The 20,684-nt window shown below is 37.1% G+C and overlaps 1 protein-coding gene across 3 annotated transcripts; it reads left to right on the forward strand.

Moving 5' to 3' along the window:
- Positions 1–1,785: 1,785 nt before the first annotated feature.
- Positions 1,786–20,477, forward strand: LOC137733734 (uncharacterized). Of its 3 annotated transcripts, XM_068472901.1 has the most exons (51): positions 1,786–2,010; positions 3,526–3,823; positions 3,954–4,182; positions 4,295–4,634; positions 4,779–4,892; positions 4,988–5,116; positions 5,209–5,400; positions 5,493–5,687; positions 5,840–5,977; positions 6,063–6,185; positions 6,271–6,521; positions 6,993–7,096; positions 7,770–7,864; positions 7,941–8,180; positions 8,257–8,445; positions 8,549–8,633; positions 8,731–8,798; positions 9,625–9,770; positions 9,919–10,027; positions 10,161–10,307; positions 10,425–10,472; positions 10,545–10,673; positions 10,788–11,003; positions 11,138–11,254; positions 11,390–11,475; positions 11,558–11,663; positions 12,814–12,909; positions 13,190–13,342; positions 13,744–13,917; positions 14,032–14,252; positions 14,349–14,484; positions 14,561–14,686; positions 14,906–14,950; positions 15,165–15,242; positions 15,378–15,494; positions 15,840–15,966; positions 16,053–16,153; positions 16,228–16,365; positions 16,441–16,524; positions 16,898–17,044; positions 17,127–17,258; positions 17,340–17,369; positions 17,496–17,642; positions 17,722–17,783; positions 18,358–18,511; positions 18,609–18,800; positions 18,899–19,003; positions 19,219–19,353; positions 19,501–19,734; positions 19,898–20,002; positions 20,094–20,477. In XM_068472901.1, exons 1-51 carry the CDS (start codon positions 1,912–1,914, stop codon positions 20,241–20,243), a joined length of 7,182 nt encoding a protein of 2,393 aa, XP_068329002.1. In that variant the 5' UTR covers positions 1,786–1,911; the 3' UTR covers positions 20,244–20,477. The 3 variants fall into 3 exon arrangements, with proteins under 3 accessions (XP_068329002.1, XP_068328999.1, XP_068329001.1); XM_068472898.1 differs by having other exon boundaries at positions 17,127–17,369; XM_068472900.1 differs by having other exon boundaries at positions 8,257–8,409; positions 17,127–17,369.
- The last annotated feature ends 207 nt before the right edge of the window (positions 20,478–20,684 follow it).

A 20,684-nucleotide genomic window follows, 5' to 3' on the forward strand; every position in this document is an offset into this window, starting at 1 on the left:
TTGTTCTCTAATAATCAAAGTACTTATTTGTTTATAAAACAATAAAACTGAAACATACCGAATATTTGCTCAGCTTGATTCAAACTTGTTGTCAACCATAAAGATAGAAACTCAATATAAGATCCTGCAATACATATGGGATTACAAATGGATCACAAATGAATTTGAACTATAACTCATATGGGATTACAAATGGTGCTAACGATTGTTGATATTCAAACAGGGTTCATATGTGATTAGAAATGACTCCTCATCTAAATTAGAAATGTCATATGAAAATTCATTTCATTCAGAGCTAATAAATTAACAAGTAGTCATAGAAACTAATTTACCCAATTGGAAAACCTATCTAACAAAACTGAGTATTAAAAATAACTCAAAGCATCACAAAAATACCCAATAGAAAAAATCAATTGCTTACCTTGACCAAAATTGGGTTAAATTGCCTCATTTTGAAAGCTTGACTGATTGTGGATTACAACTAGATTTAGGGCTGAATTGAAGTGTACAATTGTGAGAGTTTGTGAGAATTTTTTGCTACAACAGCGGACGTCTGCAATTGGAGAATTTTCCCGAGAAAAAGTGGGTTTCGTTTTATTTTTCTTTTCTTGGAAAATTTGGGGGAAAAAGGTAGGAATTGTGGTTTGGATTTTAATGGAGATGTGCGATGGTAACTGCAATGAGAAATGTTTATAGAGGGAGAGAAGGAAACCAAGAGGGAGAGGGAAATGAAAAGAAAGGTGTCGCATAAAACTCATATTATACTACATTTGCGATGTTTGTTGCGATGCTATTTTTATTTATGTCACATATACTTTAGCGCCAACACCTTGTGCGAAAATTACAAATATTTGCTATGCCCACTAGTTTCATTGCAAAAAATATGCCGCAAATGGCATAAGACTTTGTAATATATTCTCATTGTAGATACAACCACATTTCTATAAGTACAATTTTACTTCAGACGTGAGACTTATGGCATGCGGAAATTGCATACTAACCATTTTGAGATTTTATCTCTGGAAGCAATTTCTTAGAGCATGAAAATACCATGAAATTATTTATCAAAGATTTTGAATGAAGATCCTAAAACCTAAAGAATATAAAAAACTATTGTCAACTCCTGCACTTCCCTGGATCAAGTTCTACTCAAGTTCAATTTTCTTGAAAATTGAAGTCACATTACTTCAAATTTGACAATGGTGATTAGTCGAATGAAGGCTTACCATCATTAGGAGAGTCACTTATCAAGGAGTTATTGATCAGGAAGAGTCTTCAACAATATGCTATAATGGATATATAATCCTTCGACCCCAGTTTTTATCCCATTATATTTTTCTTAGCAATTTTTTAGCGAGGTAGCACTATGCTGTCCAAGACCTTATCAATGTTTCTTAAATCATGCTAGATTTTTCTCCTTTGCTTTGGTTTTGTCCCATTGAATTTTCCAAACAAAGTTTTATCGAGGTAACTATCATTAACGATGGACATAACTTCATTAGTGCACAATCATCCAGAAAAGAGCGTTGTGAATATTTACGTTCATGAGCTTCTCCTCCAAGTTACACGTATTCTATACAAAGGAGTGTAATAATAATGGAAGACACTTATTTTTTCCTCCTAATCTCTGGATTGTATGTTTCTGTTCACTATTACTTTATCTTTTATTCCCAACCCACGTGGGCCCACCAGAAGGTAGCACCAGTCGAATGAAAAATAACCCGCAGGTGATCGTACCACTATATTAATCCGCACTCAGATTTCAGATCAGACGCCACCAAACCAACAAGTCTCACCCTCTCTCTCGACTCTCTCGCTTCTCTCTCCTGTCGACCATTTCTCCGAATTCACCAAACTGCCCTTCTTCTTCGTAATCTTCTCTCTGAGCAAACCCTAGCTTCCGTCGTCGCGATGCTCAATTTTACGCCGACCACCGCCAGCCAGATTCGCTTCCTACTCCAGAGCCTCAACGATGCCACCTCCGACTCCGTTCTCCGAGAGCTCTCTCAGGTACTCCCCCTCTGTTTTCCCATTTGGGTTTGATTCGCCTTGTTTGCGTGCTAAATTCGAAGCCGATTTTTCTGTAATTTTTTGGGGGTTTGGTGAATTAAGACGAACTTCAATTGCATTTCTAGGAGTAGAAAAGTAGGAAAACATGATTGAAATTTGTCTCTTTTTGTTTAATTTTGGATCACTTAGTGAAGTGTTTGATATTATTGAAGGCCCGTAGGTTGGGTCTCTGTATTATGGTTCAATGCAGTGTGGAAACTGAAGCAACCCATGTGTTGTTTTTTCTCCGTCTTGTAAATTTGCGCAAAATTTGGTTTACAAATTGATGGGGCAGCTGGTGTTTCTCAGTGCCACTTAGCTGTCCCCTAGGTTTGTGCTAGAAAATTTATACTACTCATTGCAACTCCGGCTGTAAGTTTTGTGTAGAAGTGTGTTTATTGAGTGGGGATTCGGTACCATGACGAATTGAATTAGAAGTGGTTTCCGGACCATGACGAATTAGAAGTGGGGAAGGTTAACAAAAGGGGAACATGCGAAAGTTGATATCTTTTTTTGTTTTCTATTTGTAAAATAATTGCGGATTGGATTTACATGACAAATTATTGTACCCATTCATTTCTCGACCATGTATTGGGTTGTGGACGGCAATTTTAAGGCAATATCTTCAGCTAACAGCTTTAATACATGAAACTTGAACATTGTTTTTTCTTGGTAGAAGATATTTATTTTTGTGGTTAAGCGAATGGTTGAAAGCACACACTAGATTAGTAATTACTAGTTACGCTTGAGATCTCTTTGCTTTATTTTTGAAGTAGCCTGCAGGATCTGTTGCTCGTACACTTGGCCACTATAAAGTTAGTGTATTTTTAGAGTAAATTGTAACAGTGGTCCCTTAACTTTAATCAAATTGGAGCAATGGTCCCTCAACTCATTAGAATGTGTAGCTATGGTCATTTTTGTCAAAATGAGTTATGATGGAAGGACCATTGCTACAGGTGGAGTCCCTCAACTTGTCAAAACGTGTAGCTATGGTCATTTTCGTCTACTTCTTCAGAATTTTGTCAAAATGAGTTATGTTGGAAGGATCATTGTTACAATTGGGTTAAAGTTGAGGGACTATTGCTCCAATTGGGTTAAAGTTGAGGGACCATTTCTCCACTTAAATTAAAGTTGGGGGACCAATGGTAATGGGTTTTTAGTTAAGGGACCATAGCTGCACGTTTTGATGAGTTGAGGGACCAATGGTAATGGATTTTTACTTGAGGGACCATTGCTCCAATTGAGTTAAAGTTAAGGGATCATTGCTACAATTTAATCTTATTTTTAAGCTGGGTGCGAAGGTTAAAAATTTGAGTAAACGCTGAAATCCTGAGTTATTCACTAGATCTATTTCTAGGTTTCAATATTTCTAATGTTGCTGATAAACAAGTAGGCTGGAATGACAGTTTCTTACAGTTTATCAATCATGAGTCCTCACTGGATCTCCTGCTGATATAGTCTGTGATTTCGTGGCAGTTTACTGAATATGGACTTGAGGGAAGCATTTTGCTGCTACAGACCTGTCTGGATCATCTCACTAATTACAGAACAGACTTAAAGAACGCAGCATTGGAACGAGTTCTTGCCTCAATTTTCAAATATCTCCTTGACAGACCTAATTTCAGTACGGTGTTTTGTGAGTGCCTAAGAAATACAGAGATTAATGAAGGAATTCTTGAGAATTTCTCTAATGCATTACACCTATCTGTATCGGAGAAAATTGGCATTGCTCTTGCGCTGTCAGATTCTGAAAACCTAGACACCAGGATATGTGGTAAGTCTTGGATGAACGATGTACTGTATGATTTATAATATATTTTTTCTGTACAAATTTCTGTTCCACTGCCAGTATCTTTTCATTTGCTGCCTATTTCAACACAGAGCTGATTACTTTTTGATTTCAGGCAAGAACTTCTGTATGGATCAGATCCAGAAATTGTGTGAAAGTCCTATTGCTATGAATTCGTCTGAGCAAATTCAGAACATTGTTATATTCCTCCAGCGGTCTGAGGGCCTTTCCAAGCATGTGGATTCCTTTATGCAGATGTTATCTTTACTGCAACTGAAAGATGACAGTTTTTCTGTTTTAACTCCATTGCTTTCAGATGAGCTCCGTGATGCCAATTTTTTGAGGTGCAGTGATTTTTCTGATTGTCTTTCTGTTACTTTTTTTTTTTTTTTTTTTTTCTATCCGTTTGTCATGCCAGATGCATCCTGTACTCAGTAGCATTAATACTCTCTGCAGCAATGTGGGTTTGTTGCATGAAAGCGGAGAAAATGATTTTGATGCTATTTTAGCTGAAATGGCGAAGGAAATCAGCATGGGAGATGTAATGAAGGAATTAGGTTATGGATGCACAGTTGATTCATCTCAGTGCAAAGAGATTTTATCTCTTTTCTTACCACTCACTGAGATTACTATTTCAAAAATACTTGGCATGATTGCCTCTACTCATGTTGGTCTCGAGGACAATCAGAATGCATTTTCAACATTCCGGTTGGCGGTTGGTAACAGCACTTTATCTGATCTGCCTATGTTGAACACCTGGAATATTGATGTCCTTGTAGATACAATCAAGCAACTTGTAAGTTTACTTCTTCTATTCTTACAGTTAGTGTGTTTTTTCTTTTCCTTTTCATTTTTGGGTTTGAGTCTTGTGACCTAGTTACCTAGTGAAGGAAGCTGCAACCCTTTTCTATTCTAATATAGTATAGTATGCTTATTACAGGCTCCCGGTACTAACTGGATACAAGTTATTGAAAATTTGGATCATGAGGGATTCTTCATTCCTAATCAGGAGGCATTCTCTTTTTTCATGTCTGTATATCAGCATGTCTGTCAGGTATGGGTGTGTTCTTGAATATTTTAAGATCAGTAATTTGCAAATTGTGATGTTTCTGTCTATTAATCTGTGGTCACCGGACTTGAGCTGTGCAGGAGCTGTTCCCCCTCCATGTTATCTGCGGGTCTGTTTGGAAGAACACCGAGGGTCAGCTATCCTTCCTTAAACATGCTGTGTCAGCACCACCTGAAGTGTTTACCTTTGCCCACTCTGTTAGGCAGCTGGTATGAACCAATAGTTATCCAGCATATACATTTTCTCTGTTCCCTTATGTTATATTTGTTTGACCTTTATGAATTATCTATCATACTTTCAGGCCTATATTGATGCAGTGCATGGCCATAAGCTTCAACTTGGACATGCAAATCATGCATGGTTGAGTCTTGACCTTTTGGATGTACTGTGTCTACTAGCTGAGAGGGGTCATGCTCTTGCTGTCCGATCAATGCTTGAGTATCCTCTTAAACACTGTCCTGAAGTCCTGCTTCTTGGGATGGCGCATACAAATGTACCACTCTGAATTTTTTTCGTGCTTTGTTGTTCTAAACCACTGGTTTCTCCTAGAGCTTTTGTCTTATTAATTTACATTTGAAATTGCAGACTGCTTATAACCTGCTGCAATATGAAGTGTCTTATACTGTTTTCCCCATGATGGTAAAAAATGCCATGGGCATTGGCATGATTAACCACCTCTGGCATATTAACACCTCATTGGTGTTGAGGGGATTTGTGGATGCTCACAATTGTGATCCAGATAGCATAGCTAGAATTTTGGATATCTGTCAAGAGCTAAAGGTAAGCTGCTTGTGGACTCCTCACCAGTTGTCTGTTGCACTTGTGTTCGCGTTATTGAGAAGTAATATAGTTATGTAGTGTCTATTGGGGTCCGTTTTGCCTAATTTTAGTGGAATTGCTATTTATTCTGGTATGTCTTATTTGCTTTGTAGATTCTGTCATCTGTCCTAGAGATGATCCCTTCCTCTTTAAGTATCAGATTGGCAGCCCTTGCTTCTAAAAAAGAGCTTGTAGACCTTGAGAAGTGGTTGAGTAATAATTTGAATTTGTATAAGGATACTTTCTTTGAGGTAATGTGGCCTTACTATAAGTTTAGAAACCAGAATATCAGAATCATGAATATAACCGCCTTATAATCATAATGCAAATTTTCAGGAGTGCATAAAGTTCTTGAAGGAGATTCAATTTGGTGGTTCACAGGATTTTTCCACCAGACCTTTCCAGCATTCTGGTGCCGTGTCTAATATTTATGTGGACACTGCTACTATCTTCACGAAGGTTTTACAACTTGGCATGTGATTTTCTAGGATGTTAAGCTTCATCATCTATCATGCAGAATTTCATTCTCTGTATTTTATTTTAGGTTCTTAAAGCTCATGTTGGCTTGGTTGCCTCTAGCCAACTTACTGAGGAGATGGAAAGGTTGTCTGTAACAATTATGGATTCGATTCCAAGGCTCCCGAATGGTGGCACGACAGAGTCTTCAACTGATGGATATGCAGATGATATTGAAGCTGAAGCAAACTCTTACTTCCATCAAATGTTTTCTGGTCAATTGACAATTGATTCAATGGTCCAAATGCTTGCCCGATTCAAGGAATCTTCTGTAAAAAGGTATGTCTGTTAAAGCTTTTTCATCTGGTAACTTTAATAATATTTCTTACACGTTCTCTCATCTTTTTAAACGTTTACCATTATGGTATCAGTCAAAGTCAGGATGTACTTTGAAAAGAATCTGAATATGTATCTTAGTTTCTACTTTTTTTACTGTGTTTCAAGACTCTCAACCGCTTCCAACTCAAACCTTTTGCTCACATTTGAGAGGCCAAATTGCTTTCTAATAATTTCATTTTATTACATGCTATATGGATGTACTATTATGTAAGTGAACTCAAACTTTTGACATGATGTAAAAGGTTATAAAAGGATTGCTTTTAGAAGGGGTAGGTTTTATTTTGGCACTTGATATTCTCCTGTCTGTTAAGGGAAGGGGCATAGACTCCATATTGGAATTTGCTGAGGCTACTTTACACTACTTTTTGAATTGAGAGTTAATTAACATGCCTGTGCTGAGTTAATTGACAGGGAACAGTCAATTTTTGAGTGTATGATTGCAAATCTGTTTGAAGAGTATAGATTCTTCCCCAAGTATCCTGAAAGACAGCTCAAACTTGCTGCAGTTCTGTTTGGTGAGTTTCGTTCTAAGTTTTGCTGTTAACGATACGCAGGTCCAAAACATATATCTAGCTTTGCCTTAGAACTATTGTTTGTCTATTGTAAAGAATAATCTAAAACAGAGTTCAGTATAATAATTCTGGTTGAGATGAAGGATTATTTTTTAGGTAGGTAGAGGAGCCACATATATCTTCTTTATGTATATTCTTTTGGTACGTGTAGCAAGGAGGATGTATGAGAAGCAGTAAGAATAATCTATATATTTTATTTTTGTATGTTATATTTTTATATTTTGTGGTCTTGATGGGCATTATATTGCATGTCTAGTGAATGCACTTTCATCCAAACAAACAAATACACAGAGAATGTACTTGTTAATAAATTAGCTAGATGTGCTTTTGGTTATTTTATGCATTCTTTTGTATATATGTGGAGGAACTCGTAAGATTTGAGTTTGTTTATAATCTAATGTTCTTTTTCGCTGTGGATTCCCTTAGGTTTTTATAAATTTGTTGTGAATATGCTTCTTCTGTAAACCTTTTCTTTTATTTTTATTTAATTATGTGTTTTAATATGCTATTATTTGTACTAGGGATGCCTCTTTCTTTTTTTTTAAATTTTTTTATTGTTTACTTTACATCAACTGTCAATGTTTGTAAGCAATGTTGTTTCATAATCATGTTTCAGGCTCTGTCATCAAGCACCAGCTCGTAACTCATCTGACTCTTGGGATTGCTCTGCGTGGTGTTTTAGATGCATTGCGCAAACCTGCGGATTCAAAAGTTTGTACTTTTTCTCATTGAATTCTCTCATAAGGTTTTCCTATTATGATATTGCTGATGGTCTCTCTACTTGCAGATGTTTGTGTTCGGAACAAAGGCCTTGGAGCAGTTTGTGGATCGTCTGATTGAGTGGCCGCAGTATTGCAATCACATTCTTCAAATATCCCATCTGCGGAGTACTCATTCAGAGCTTGTGGCTTTCATTGAACAGGCTCTTGCCAGAATTTCTTCAAGCCATTCAGACTCGGATGGAAGTAACCATGCTTCTGCTGCTCATCACCATGGTCCCAGTCAAGCTACCCCAGGAAATGTGGAGGTAGGTGGTGTAGTCAGATTGGTAGAGCTACTCTATTGTTGTCTATGTTTTCTTATATGCTGAAACATTATTGCAGTTAAATGGTTCTACCATCTTACATAACGGGCAACAACATTCTTCTCCACTCCAGCTTCAACAGAGACATGAAAGTTCTCTTGATGACCGTCATAAAGCCTCGAATTCATCAAACGACATAAAGCCACCTTTATCTTCTGCTGTGCAACCTCCTGTTGGTCCTGTAGGCGATACTCCTCGTATTCAGAAGGCATGCTTGTTTTATTTTTTAAAAGGGGGGTTGGGACTAGATGCTATCAGCTCATTGTATCATGGAATTTTGATTTCCTACATTTTTTACTGAAAACTTGCAGTCACAAAGTGCACTCAGTGCTCCGGCAATGTTGTCTTCTCCTTCCCCTGGTTTCGTTCGTCCTACGCGAGGAGTTACTTCTACCAGTAATTTTCAACTTTATCTCCAAGCCATTGCTTTTTCATTAAATATTTATTATCTTGATGTATGTTAACTTACATTAACTATGCAATATCAATGCAGGGTTTGGCTCTGCTTTGAATATTGAAACATTAGTTGCTGCTGCCGAGAAAAGAGATACTCTTATTGAGGTATTGTGTTCCATCTATTGGCACCTCCCTGGCATGGATATGCACATTGCAGTCAGATTTTGAAAACTTATGTGGAATGCAGCTTCACTTGGTCAAATTGGTTTTTTAGCTTCTATACCAGTATCTGTCTCACAAAGCTTATTCCCGTACTTGGTTACTATATTTGGATTAGTGAACTTTTAACACGAGTATTCATATCAGCTCTTATGGACTGATTGGCCTATGTGGGACCAGAGTGGGATGGGTTTTTTTTTTCCCTACTGCAAATATCCAATCTTAATATTGCAATTGGTTTTCTTTTCTCTTGTTCTCCTGTGAATTTTCTTAATATTAGCTCTCATGGGATGATTGGCCTATGTGTGCTTGATGTGAGTGGTATCTCTATTTGGCAATGGATCTGATTTGTGGGTCCAGTGTATCCTTTAACAACATCGTTTCAGTAATCACTGAATAAGTCTGTATGTGATTTCTGATCCAAAAAATTTGACTTCCTCTTTATTAACAAGGTGCTTCGCTTCTTCACCCACTTTTCCCATGCATAAGTATATGTGCTTTGATCATCTTGACTTCGATGGAGGAACATCAAAGATGGCTACTCTCTATAATCATTTATATCTTTTGTTTATGACTTGGGGGCTGTAGCACATAGAGAGAGGATTTCTTTGTTTTTCGTTTCTCATATTTATTCTGTGTGCTTTTGAGAAGTTCTTAATTGTCTGAACTTGATGTTATGTTAGAGTTTTGCAGTTTGTGGGTGAAGTATCTGAGCTCTCCATGTTATAAGATTCTGAGTTTAATGCTTACAGGTGTTTTTTCTTTCATACAGGCTCCAGCATCAGAGATTCAGGACAAGATATCATTTATAATTAATAATATTTCAGTTGCCAATGTTGAAGCTAAGTCAAAGGAGTTTGCTGAAATAATCAAAGAGCAGTACTATCCTTGGTTTGCACAGTATATGGTTATGAAAAGGTAAGACACTTTCTTGTATCTGAGATATATAAAGATAATTTTAGATTTTATTTTCTTTGTTTATTTTTTATATATTTTTTGTATTTAGATTAGCTCACTTTCCTTTGATGATTGTCCTAACTTGTGCATCAACATAACCTCTTGGCAGGGCAAGCATTGAGCCGAATTTTCATGATTTGTACCTGAAATTTCTGGACAAAGTTAATTCCAAGGGTTTGAATAAGGAGATTGTTCAAGCCACTTATGAGAACTGCAAGGTTTTTTGTCTTTTCTTATTATGTCTTTTCCTTTTGTGGTTGGGTTCAAGGTTTCTTGTTTTACGTGTGAGGTATTTGCACATTAGAGTATGATTATATGGCAGTATTATTTAATGCCTGCACATCCTCTCAGGTTCTTCTTGGATCTGAGCTTATAAAGTCAAGCGCAGAAGAGCGTTCGTTGCTAAAAAATTTAGGTAGCTGGCTTGGGAAGCTTACAATTGGAAGGAATCAAGTCTTAAGGGCTCGGGAAATAGATCCCAAATCTTTGATTATAGAGGTAATAGTTTGATCAATGTTGTCTTTCTTGCCCTGTGGCATAGACTTGTGCTACTTATTAAATGGTTATCATTTGGTTTATGCTAATGTACCCTCCTTTCTCTCCCTCACTCTGCAGGCATATGAGAAAGGGTTGATGATTGCAGTTATACCCTTTACTTCAAAGGTATTGTTGTGGTTGTTTTGCTTTCTTTTTCTCTGGCCTAGGATGTATGAAGATCTTATGCTTTTGCTGCAGATTCTGGAGCCATGCCAAAGTAGCTTGGCATATCAGCCACCAAATCCTTGGACAATGGGTATTCTTGGATTACTTGCTGAGATATATTCAATGCCAAACTTGAAAATGAACCTGAAGTTTGACATCGAGGTATCGCATGTTTTATTTTTTTTGGTTTGCTACTAAAGAGCTTGACTTCTATAGTATTGTAACTATTGTTATAATATTTATTTGTATTTATACCTTATTATTTTGGAATTGCAGGTTCTATTTAAGAACCTTGGTGTGGATTTGAAGGAGATTACCCCAAGTTCTCTACTCAAGGACCGGAACAGAGAAGTTGAAGGGAATCCTGATTTCTCTAACAAAGATATTGGAGCATCCCAACCACAGATGGTTGCCGAAGTGAAACTAAATCAAGTTGAACTACCAGTTGATGTTGGTCCATCTAATTCTGCAAGCCATACACATATATCTCAGGTTTGTTTCCAATTGTTGAGGAATTCAGATCATTTGGGTGATCAGTTGTGACACATTTTCAGATCTTTTGGGTGATCAGATGTATGACACATCTTTTCTTATTAGCTTGACATTTTGTTGTATTTTCTATTTAGTATGCGACCCCTGTTCATGTTTCACCGGGAACCTTAATCGAGGATGAAAAGGTGTTTCCTGATCAGATTCCTGCTCAAGGACTGTTACCAGCTACTCCATCCCAGTCACCATTCTCTGTTAGTCAGATGCACTTTAATGTTTTGTTTTTGTATGAGATGTTTTTGTGTATGTGATCTATTAGGAATTAATTGCCTTCTATTTAGTTTTCATTCCCTGATCCTCTTCTTGGCTGGATCTCTGGTCTTTTGCAGCTTCCCACACCAATATCTAATATTGCAACTCACGTGGTTATCAACCCGAAACTCAGTGCTTTGGGATTGCACTTGCATTTTCAGAGGTTCTTTGATAGTCCTTCCTTACATATTTATGTTAGCCAGTTCTTTGGTAGAATTGCTCATTTTTCTTTTCTCATATTGCAGGGTGGTTCCAATTGCAATGGACAGAGCTATCAAAGAGATAGTAACTGGTATCGTTCAGCGCAGTGTTTCTATAGCTACTCAGACAACTAAAGAGCTTGTCTTAAAGGTAAGTTAACTCATATTTTGAGGTATTAATTCTCGTTACTAGTGGCCATTGTTTTATCTTTAATGCTGTGTTCTCTGTTAAATCTTGTCATCTTCATGTAATATTTCTTGTCCCTGATTGCTGTTTGATTGCACCAACTTTTTGCCCCTATTTTGCATGCTACAGCTTCTATGACATCCCTTCCTCGTCTAGTCAATCTTGTTATGCGTGCTTACTCGTATTTGATATCTGTGTTGTGGTAGCACTTTTATCTTTGTATATGCCAAATTTTGAGTACCAAGAGTATGTTTCTGTTCTGTAAAGAATAGCGGACCTAGTTCAGTGATTTTCTTCTATCTTTATATGTACAATGTCAGGAAACATTTCTGCACTTTGGGTTTAGCATTGGGACTAATACTGCATTTCCATCTGCAATTGGCTTGTTGGTGGAGTTCAAGATAATGTTTGTGATTACTATTTCATTTCTAATTAGCATTGCAATATTTTGTACATTGCTGTGCTTCTCTTGCTTTAGTCTGTATTAATGGGGTTGAGGTCAGTACAATCAAGAGTTGACATTGAAGTTCATTTGCCACTCCAATATGTCTCATACACCCATCAGGTTGAATAGAACATTTATAGGTGTTTTTATTTCTTTCTAACTAATGACCTAGGGCTGTGATTCTTCTGTATCACATTAATATTTGTCACTAGATTTTTTTTCTTTATTGTTAAGATTAGTGTAGAACCGAGCGCAATGGCGTTCTAGGATTCATATAGCCGATCCCACTTAGTGGGAAAAGGCTTTGTTGTTGTTTTATTGTTAAGATTAGTGTCGCACTTCCCACATTAAAATTTCAACAAAGTAACCATTTGGGAAAAGCTTACCTCACCTCTGTTTTCATATCATGTGAGGCACCGAGTTGCAAGAATATTTATGCTGTAAAAATTCTTTATACATTGGATGTCAAAAGTAAGAATCGTAATGTAGATCTGATTCATCTCTCTTACTGTGCTCTATTTTCATTCCTTACATTGTTGCTATGGGTTGTGTTGGGGATTACATTTCTGTAGTAAGATTCATGGTAAGGCTTGGTTTGGGTGCATGGCTAAAAGTTTTACAGAAAAAAAACTATTTCATCCAACATCTCCTCATTACTTGTGGTGGCAGGATTATGCCATGGAATCCGATGAGACAAGAATATTACTGGCAGCTCACTTGATGGTTGCAAGTTTGGCAGGAAGTCTAGCTCATGTAACTTGCAAGGTATTTCCACTGACAGTAAATTTCTTGGGATTCTTTTGGCAAAAATCATTGATAGCCTACCTGTTTTATAGGTTTTTACACATGTTATAGTTTGGGCACATTTGAAACACCTATTCGCATGCCACATGATGTATCTGATACAAAGAAAAATTGCAGTGTTCCTATTATTCTTCTGATGATGTATTCTTCCCTGCTGTAAACTTCTTTGGTGGGCCCTTTTCTTGGTGACCGACCGTTTATGTCCTGATGTTCATCTTCTGTTTGTATTTTCTTGAAGCAGGAACCCTTGCGTAGTTCAATATCAACCCAGCTGCGGAATTCCCTTCAGGGATTAAATATTCCAAATGATCATCTGGAACATGCTGTACAACTTGTTACTAATGACAATCTGGATCTTGGCTGTGCAATCATTGAACAGTCTGCTACTGATAAGGTCTGGTTCGATGGATGAATGCTTTATATAATACGTATATATGCTTTGGAATTTGATGTTATTGTTTGTTTGGTGTTAGTTCTTTTTGTGATGATTATTATGGTGGCAAGATGTCACACAACCATTGAAATATTTTTTGTTGCTCAATAGTGGGTTAAAGTCAGTATGCTGGAACCTGGGTTTGAAAACCTTTCATACCATTTTCTGGGTAAATGGGTCAGGGAGAAATATTTTTAAGGATTATATGTTAATGGAAGTTTTCTTTGGGAATGATTAAAAAGTCAGTTTAGATAAACAAATAGTAACTAATAATTTAATAATTAAACAAAATTGTTCATATTTAGAGAGAAAAATGGAAATGGAAATATTCTGTTCTGTAACTACTCTCTAATTGTTTGCAGGCAGTACAAACAATTGATGGAGAAATAGCTCAACAACTTTCATTAAGAAGGAAGAGGGAAGGTGCAGGTACAACGTTTTTTGATGCTAACATGTATACACAAGGAGGCAGTGTGCCCGAGTCCCTTCGCCCAAAACCTGGTCATTTGTCCATTTCTCAACAACGAGTTTATGAGGTATTTGCTATTTTGGCGAGTTTATGAGGTATTTGCTATTTTGGCGAGTATAGTCTGGTGCTTATATGAATGATTAGTAATTTTGTTTCTTCTTGCACCCCCTCTATCATATAGGACTTTGTGCGGCTTCCCTGGCAAAACCAGTCTAGCCAGAATTCGCATGTTCTCCCTGCTAGTACTGCAGCTACATCTGCAAGTGCAGGTCTAAATAGCACATTTGGTTCAGCCTCGGCTCAAATTAACACAGGCTTCTCAGCAGGCCCCGGAAGCAAATTTGATGCAGTTTCTCGTCCACTGGATGAGGCGATTGAATCCAATCCGGCTCTGCATCCAAGGTTTCTTTTTATTAGATTTATAGTTAGTTAGTTCTTTTGTTCATATACTTGAAGTATTAATTGCTTGAATGTTTGTAATTTTATGTGATGCTTCAGTGCATCCTCTATTAATGTCGGAGCGGGTGATGGTGTTTCCCAGCATGGTTCTGAGAATGATTCTGTCATTGGTTCATTTCCTCCTGCTGCTTCTGCCCTAGAGCTGCAATCAGTAGAGTCATCTGATACTATACAGGTTGAAATTTTTACATGATTGATAATGCGTAAGTTGCAATTTTTGTTATTTTCTCATAATTGCATTTGGATTCTAGGAGTCTGGAATTTCTTCACAGCCACAACCGTCACCTACTGTAACTGAACGTCTGGCAAGCAACATATCAGAACCTTCTCTCAATACGAGGGATGCATTGGATAAATACCAGATTGTTTCACAGAAGGTTGAAAATCACACCTATGTGGCTCCTTTCTTTCTCATATGCCTTTTCTTCTGAGACCTGGACTTTCTGATATTTGTCTTCTTCTTATCTATGTTGGGGATGAATTCGTGATATATTCTTTATGGATGTCCTTTTTGGTTTATTATTAATTTTTAGTGTTAATGAATTAATGAAAATGTATCTTTTCTTAGCTTGACATATGTTCTGTTTATATTTCAGCTTGAAGCTTTGGTAACCAACGATGCTAGAGAGTTAGAAATTCAGGTATCACATATGTTCTTCCTTGTGGTATATACTGCCTCCAGATTCTGAACTTGAAAGATATTCTCGATATGCATCATCTAAATTTGAACTAGATTGATAGTATTTTCATTTCTGTACTCATACATACATTATACATATTTACATGTACAACGCGCATACATTGGCGTACATATTTCACACGAGTTTAATGTTCTTTGACCTTATGTCTATCCAGGGAGTAATTGGTGAAGTTCCTGAGATTATACTCAGGTGTGTTAGTCGAGATGAGGCTGCCTTGGCTGTGGCTCAAAAGGTCAGTGCTACCCTTCATGTGAAGCTTTTATTTATTTGTTTGACCAGTTAATTACTGCAGTTGACAAGATCCCTGGGAAGAAAATTTATATCTCCGATACCCGATGCACCAATGCTTGTTTTCATTGTGATACAGGTTTTCAAGGGTTTATACGAAAATGCATCGAACCATACTCATGTCAGTGCTCATATTGCAATGCTGACAGCTATTCGCGATGTTTGCAAGCTTGTTGTTAAGGAGCTCACTAGTTGGGTATGCGCTTTTGTACTTGTATTTGGAGATAACTATTGTTAACTGGAAAGCCTTTATCTTCTTTTTCAAACTGAACTACTTATTATTTGGGGTCATATTGGGCCACCAAATTTTCTTCGTAAATTTGTTTGCCTTGGTGATCTTCACATATTTGCTCACATTTTATCTTTTATAGTTGAGCAAAACTTTTAAATTTCTGAGTTTTATTTTGTAGGTACTAATGGCTATATAATCATGTCACCTTCATATTAGTTAGAAACTTACAAAACCAATATAGATATTGTTCCAAGGCTTCTGGCCTTCACTTTTTCCCATTAGAATATGTTGGTTTGCAACTTCTTGCAGGTTATTTATTCGGATGAGGAGCGGAAGTTTAACAAGGATATTACTGTTGGCCTCATTCACAGTGAATTGCTAAATCTTGCAGAGTACAATGTTCAAATGGCAAAACTTATTGATGGGGGCAGAAATAGTAAGTAAAATAGCTGTGTTGTATACTGAATCATTGATTAATACTACTAGAGTTGTTGTAACTTATCAAATTCTTAAAATATGCAGAGCCTGCAACTGAGTTTTCAATTTCCCTTCTCCAATCTTTGGTGATTGAAGAATCTAAAGTTATATCAGAACTTCATAATCTTGTTGACGCATTGGCAAAGGTTTGTGTAAAAGAAAAAAAAAATGTTCTTGTGTTTATTGTAAGTACATTCCATTTATCTGTTCTGTTACACAGCTCGCTGCAAAGCCTGGATCTCCTGAGTCGCTACAGCAGCTGGTTGAAATGGTAAAGAATCCTGCTTATATTCTTGGTGCGCCGTCTGCTATTAATGTAGGAAAAGAGGACAAAGCCAGAATATCTAAAGATAAAAAGGTCGGTGTAGATGTCTTCAGTATCTTTGTGTATTTATTTTCGGCGCTAACTAATATTTTGCTTTGGTTGTAACAGGCTTCTGTTCACTCTCCGGTGAGCAGGGAAGACTTTAGTAATGTGGAGTCTGTTGAACCAGATCCTGCTGGATTCCGTGAGCAGGTATCTTTAGACATTAATTATATTCGTAAACCTCACATTGTTAGATGGTAAGGATATTAAACAGAAATATTAGTTGCAATGAATATTTAAACAGAAGAATGCCTGTTTGTCTGTTTCTTTTTATTATTATTTTAATTTTTTCATTGGGGGAGTGGGAATCCTGTTGTCCTGTTGCTTTTTTCCTTGTACATTGTCTGTCACATTATTGCTTGATACATATTATTGGGAGACGGAGCACTTGAAAAGAGTGGACCTTTTTTTAGGTGGATAAAAGGGTGAGATCTTAGATAATTTATTAGAGTACAAAAGGAAATCTTTCTAGGTACATACAAAGATTCTCTAAAGTGGTTTGACTTCTGTGGATATCCTGTAGGTGTCTATGCTGTTTGCAGAGTGGTACCGGATTTGCGAACTTCCTGGTGCAAACGATGCAGCTTGTGCCCATTTTATCTTGCAGTTGCATCAAAATGGTCTGCTGAAGGGGGATGATATGACAGACCGGTTTTTCCGTGTCCTCACAGTGAGTTCTCAATTCCTAAATTGGTTTGCTTTCAGAATGATACTTAGTGCTATAAAGCATATTTTCTGTTACTCATTTTCAGGAGCTATCTGTTGCACATTGCCTATCTTCTGAGATGACAATTCCAAGCTCACTGCAAACGCCTCAACAAGTGCAGAATCTCTCCTTCCTTGCTATTGATATTTATGCTAAACTTGTCTTCTTAATTTTGAAGGTAATTATTCCTTTGTATGTATGTTTTATGCTCTTTATGATTCCTGGACCTAATTTAACTATGGATTATCTGTTGGAGCAGGGATCAAGTAAACTATTTCTCTTGTCTAAGGTGAGTACAAATACAAAGTAATTTTTCGTTTGATTGAATCTTGTTTTTATTGCTTATTCAATAATTCGTGTCGCTGATTTTCTCAAAAAGAAATATTCATTTGGCTGATTGTTTGACACTTGGCAGATATTGTTAGTCACAGTGAGATTCATTCAAAAGGATGCAGAGGAGAAGAAAACATCTTTCAATCCAAGACCGTATTTTAGATTGTTTGTCAACTGGCTTCTAGACCTTGGTTCTTTGGATCCTGTGATTGATGGTGCTAACTTTCAGGTCTGGACTTCTGGGGTCCCTTGCTCCTTTGGTTTGTCATTTTTGCCTCTTTCACTAATGTTGGTTATCTATGTTGCAGATATTGACAGCATTTGCAAATGCATTTCATGCTTTGCAGCCCCTTAAGGTTCCTACGTTCAGGTTAGTGTCATAGTCATACTTCATACTATTCCGTCGTTGGTAGGAAATGAAACGAGTTGTTATAGGAAATTGTAGCTTGTACAGTTGCAGTGGTATGTTATATGTTCTTTTTGTTATGTGATTATGAACTGCTACCCTGTTACTAATTTTGACTGGACGACACTTTTGGAAATTTGTTTAATGTTTATTTGGTTCTGTGATTATGAACTTCTAGGTTGTTACTATTTTTGATTGGACGACACTTTTGGAATTTTATTTAATTGGGGATTGGCTTTGAGTTAAGTTTGGACTGTCCCTTGTAACTACTCCATGGGTGTTTCTTCTTGATCCATATTTTTGAAATCGCAAAACTTTGTTACTTACTCTTTGTCCCTCAATTTTGCCTCTTGCTTATCACTTTTTCTTTTCTCTCTGTTCTTTCCTCAGTTGCTTGTGTATTCACATTCTTGTATGTAAATATTTTAGTTTAGTCTCGGTGTACATAAGTTAGATATGATGATATGTGAAAGAATAGACTTTGATCTTAATATTCCTTGGAACTGTGCATTCCGTTTCTGAGAAAATTCTTTACCAGCTTTGCATGGCTTGAGTTGGTGAGTCATAGGAGTTTCATGCCAAAAATGCTTGTTGGAAATGGTCAGAAGGGTTGGCCCTATGTCCAACGTTTGCTGGTACATTTGTTTCAATTTATGGAGCCATTTTTGAGGAATGCTGAACTTGGAGTTCCGGTCTGCCTCTTTTCTCTTCTGGATTTCATTGTTTGCAGCAGTATTTCTTTATATGCTCTCTGTCTCACAGAATTTTCTGGTATTTTTATCCATGTAGGTTCATTTCATGTATAAAGGCACACTTAGGGTGCTTCTAGTGCTACTTCATGATTTTCCGGAGTTCCTTTGTGATTATCATTTTACTTTCTGTGATGTAATCCCTCCAAGCTGCATTCAAATGCGAAATATCATCCTCAGTGCATTTCCCCGTAATATGAGGCTACCAGATCCATCTACTCCCAACTTAAAGGTGGCTGATGATCTTGCATATCTATTTTGTATTTGTAACATGGTTAGGATATAAAAACTGATCTGGTGGGGACTGGTTTGTCCCCTGTATATATGCAGATTGATTTGCTTGCAGAAATCAGTCAGTCTCCACGTATTCTTTCCGAGGTTGATGCAGCTCTAAAAGTGAAGCAGATGAAAGCTGATGTGGATGAGTATCTCAAGGTACGCGGACTTTTTGGCCAGTAATCTTTTACTATTTCATTCGTTATCAGCTAATTTGTTTTGACGTTAAATAATCTTGTACTATTTCGCTCTGACTTTCTTTTGTATAACATATATCTTTTTAATCTTTTATAAATTACACATTGGGTTCCCATCGTGGTTTTCTTCTTGTAATATTTTATCGTGCTTAAACATTGTTTCAAAATACTTTACAGACAAGGCAACAGGGTTCTTCATTTCTGACTGAACTGAAGCAAAAGTTGCTCCTTTTACCAAGCGAAGCTGCCTCAGCTGGTACTCGTTACAATGTACCCCTGATCAACTCCCTTGTGCTTTATGTTGGGATGCAGGTACTTGTTCTTATGCTGGATTGTGCTACGAGATCCAACTGTTACAATGCTTTTTTGTTTAACATCAGTCCTTGTTATGTAGTATTGAAACTTACATGTAATCCAGCAGCTTCAGTCGGGTTCTTATATTTTGGGTTGATTTTACAGGCTATCCAGCAGCTTCAGGCTAGAACACCTCATGCGCAATCTACCCAAACTGTTCCATTGACTGTCTATTTGGTGGGTGCTGCTTTGGATATTTTTCAGACTCTGATAGTGGACCTAGATACTGAAGGGCGCTACCTTTTCCTAAATGCGATCGCAAACCAACTGCGTTATCCAAACACCCATACCCATTACTTTTCTTTCATTGTTTTGTACTTGTTTGCTGAATCAAACCAGGTGAGACAACTTAGATGCTTCATATATGCTCTATCATAGTCGTCTGTTGTTTTTGTTGAAAAATTTATGGGGACGTCCCCGAATGCATGTTCTTAGATTGTTTTCATATCAATTACGATTGAGCTGCATCTTCTAACTGTAGAAGTTATTTCTTTTACTTCAGCATGAAATTATCCAGGAGCAAATCACAAGGGTATTGTTGGAACGGCTGATTGTCAACCGGCCTCATCCATGGGGTCTTCTAATTACCTTCATTGAGCTTATCAAGGTAACTTCCCGTCCTTCCAAAATGAAAGATCGAAAGAAACACGAACTTCGCAATCTGAAAAATTCGAAATTGCTGTTTTTAAAATTTTCAGAATCCGAGATACCAGTTCTGGAACCGAGCTTTCATCAGATGTGCGCCAGAGATTGAAAAACTCTTTGAATCTGTCTCAAGGTCTTGCGGGGGACCAAAACCAGTGGACGAAAGTATGGTCTCAGGTTGGGTATCGGAGAGCGCCCACTAATTATTTGTATGGCCAAAAAACATGATTTGTGATTTTTGTGACACTAATCGGCAGCAAGTTGCATCTCCAGTCTTTTAGGTGTTCCAACTTCATTCCCCATGCTACTGTATGTATTTATTTTGTATTTTAGATCTCTTGTAATTAAATATTTACCTAAATTGTAATTTGTTTAATGCACTTATTTCAATCAAGGTTAAGTCTGACACTTGATAACCAAGTAACTTGGTTCGAGAAGCACCTCCTGAGTACTCTCTTATATTCTTTTTGAGAATCGCAGTGATATATATGTTGCTTGGTGCGTGGCCTTCTTTTTCTCTTGGTCCGGGTTGAAATTCTCGGCAAGGTTTTTATTGAGGCTCCTGATTTGCACCATATCCTTACCTTTGTACTTTTTCAATCGTTTATCAATAAAGTCTTTCATCTCAAAAAACTAAAAAAAAG

The sequence above is a fragment of the Pyrus communis genome, chromosome 5, assembly GCF_963583255.1.
Source record: "Pyrus communis chromosome 5, drPyrComm1.1, whole genome shotgun sequence".
NCBI lineage: Eukaryota > Viridiplantae > Streptophyta > Magnoliopsida > Rosales > Rosaceae > Pyrus > Pyrus communis.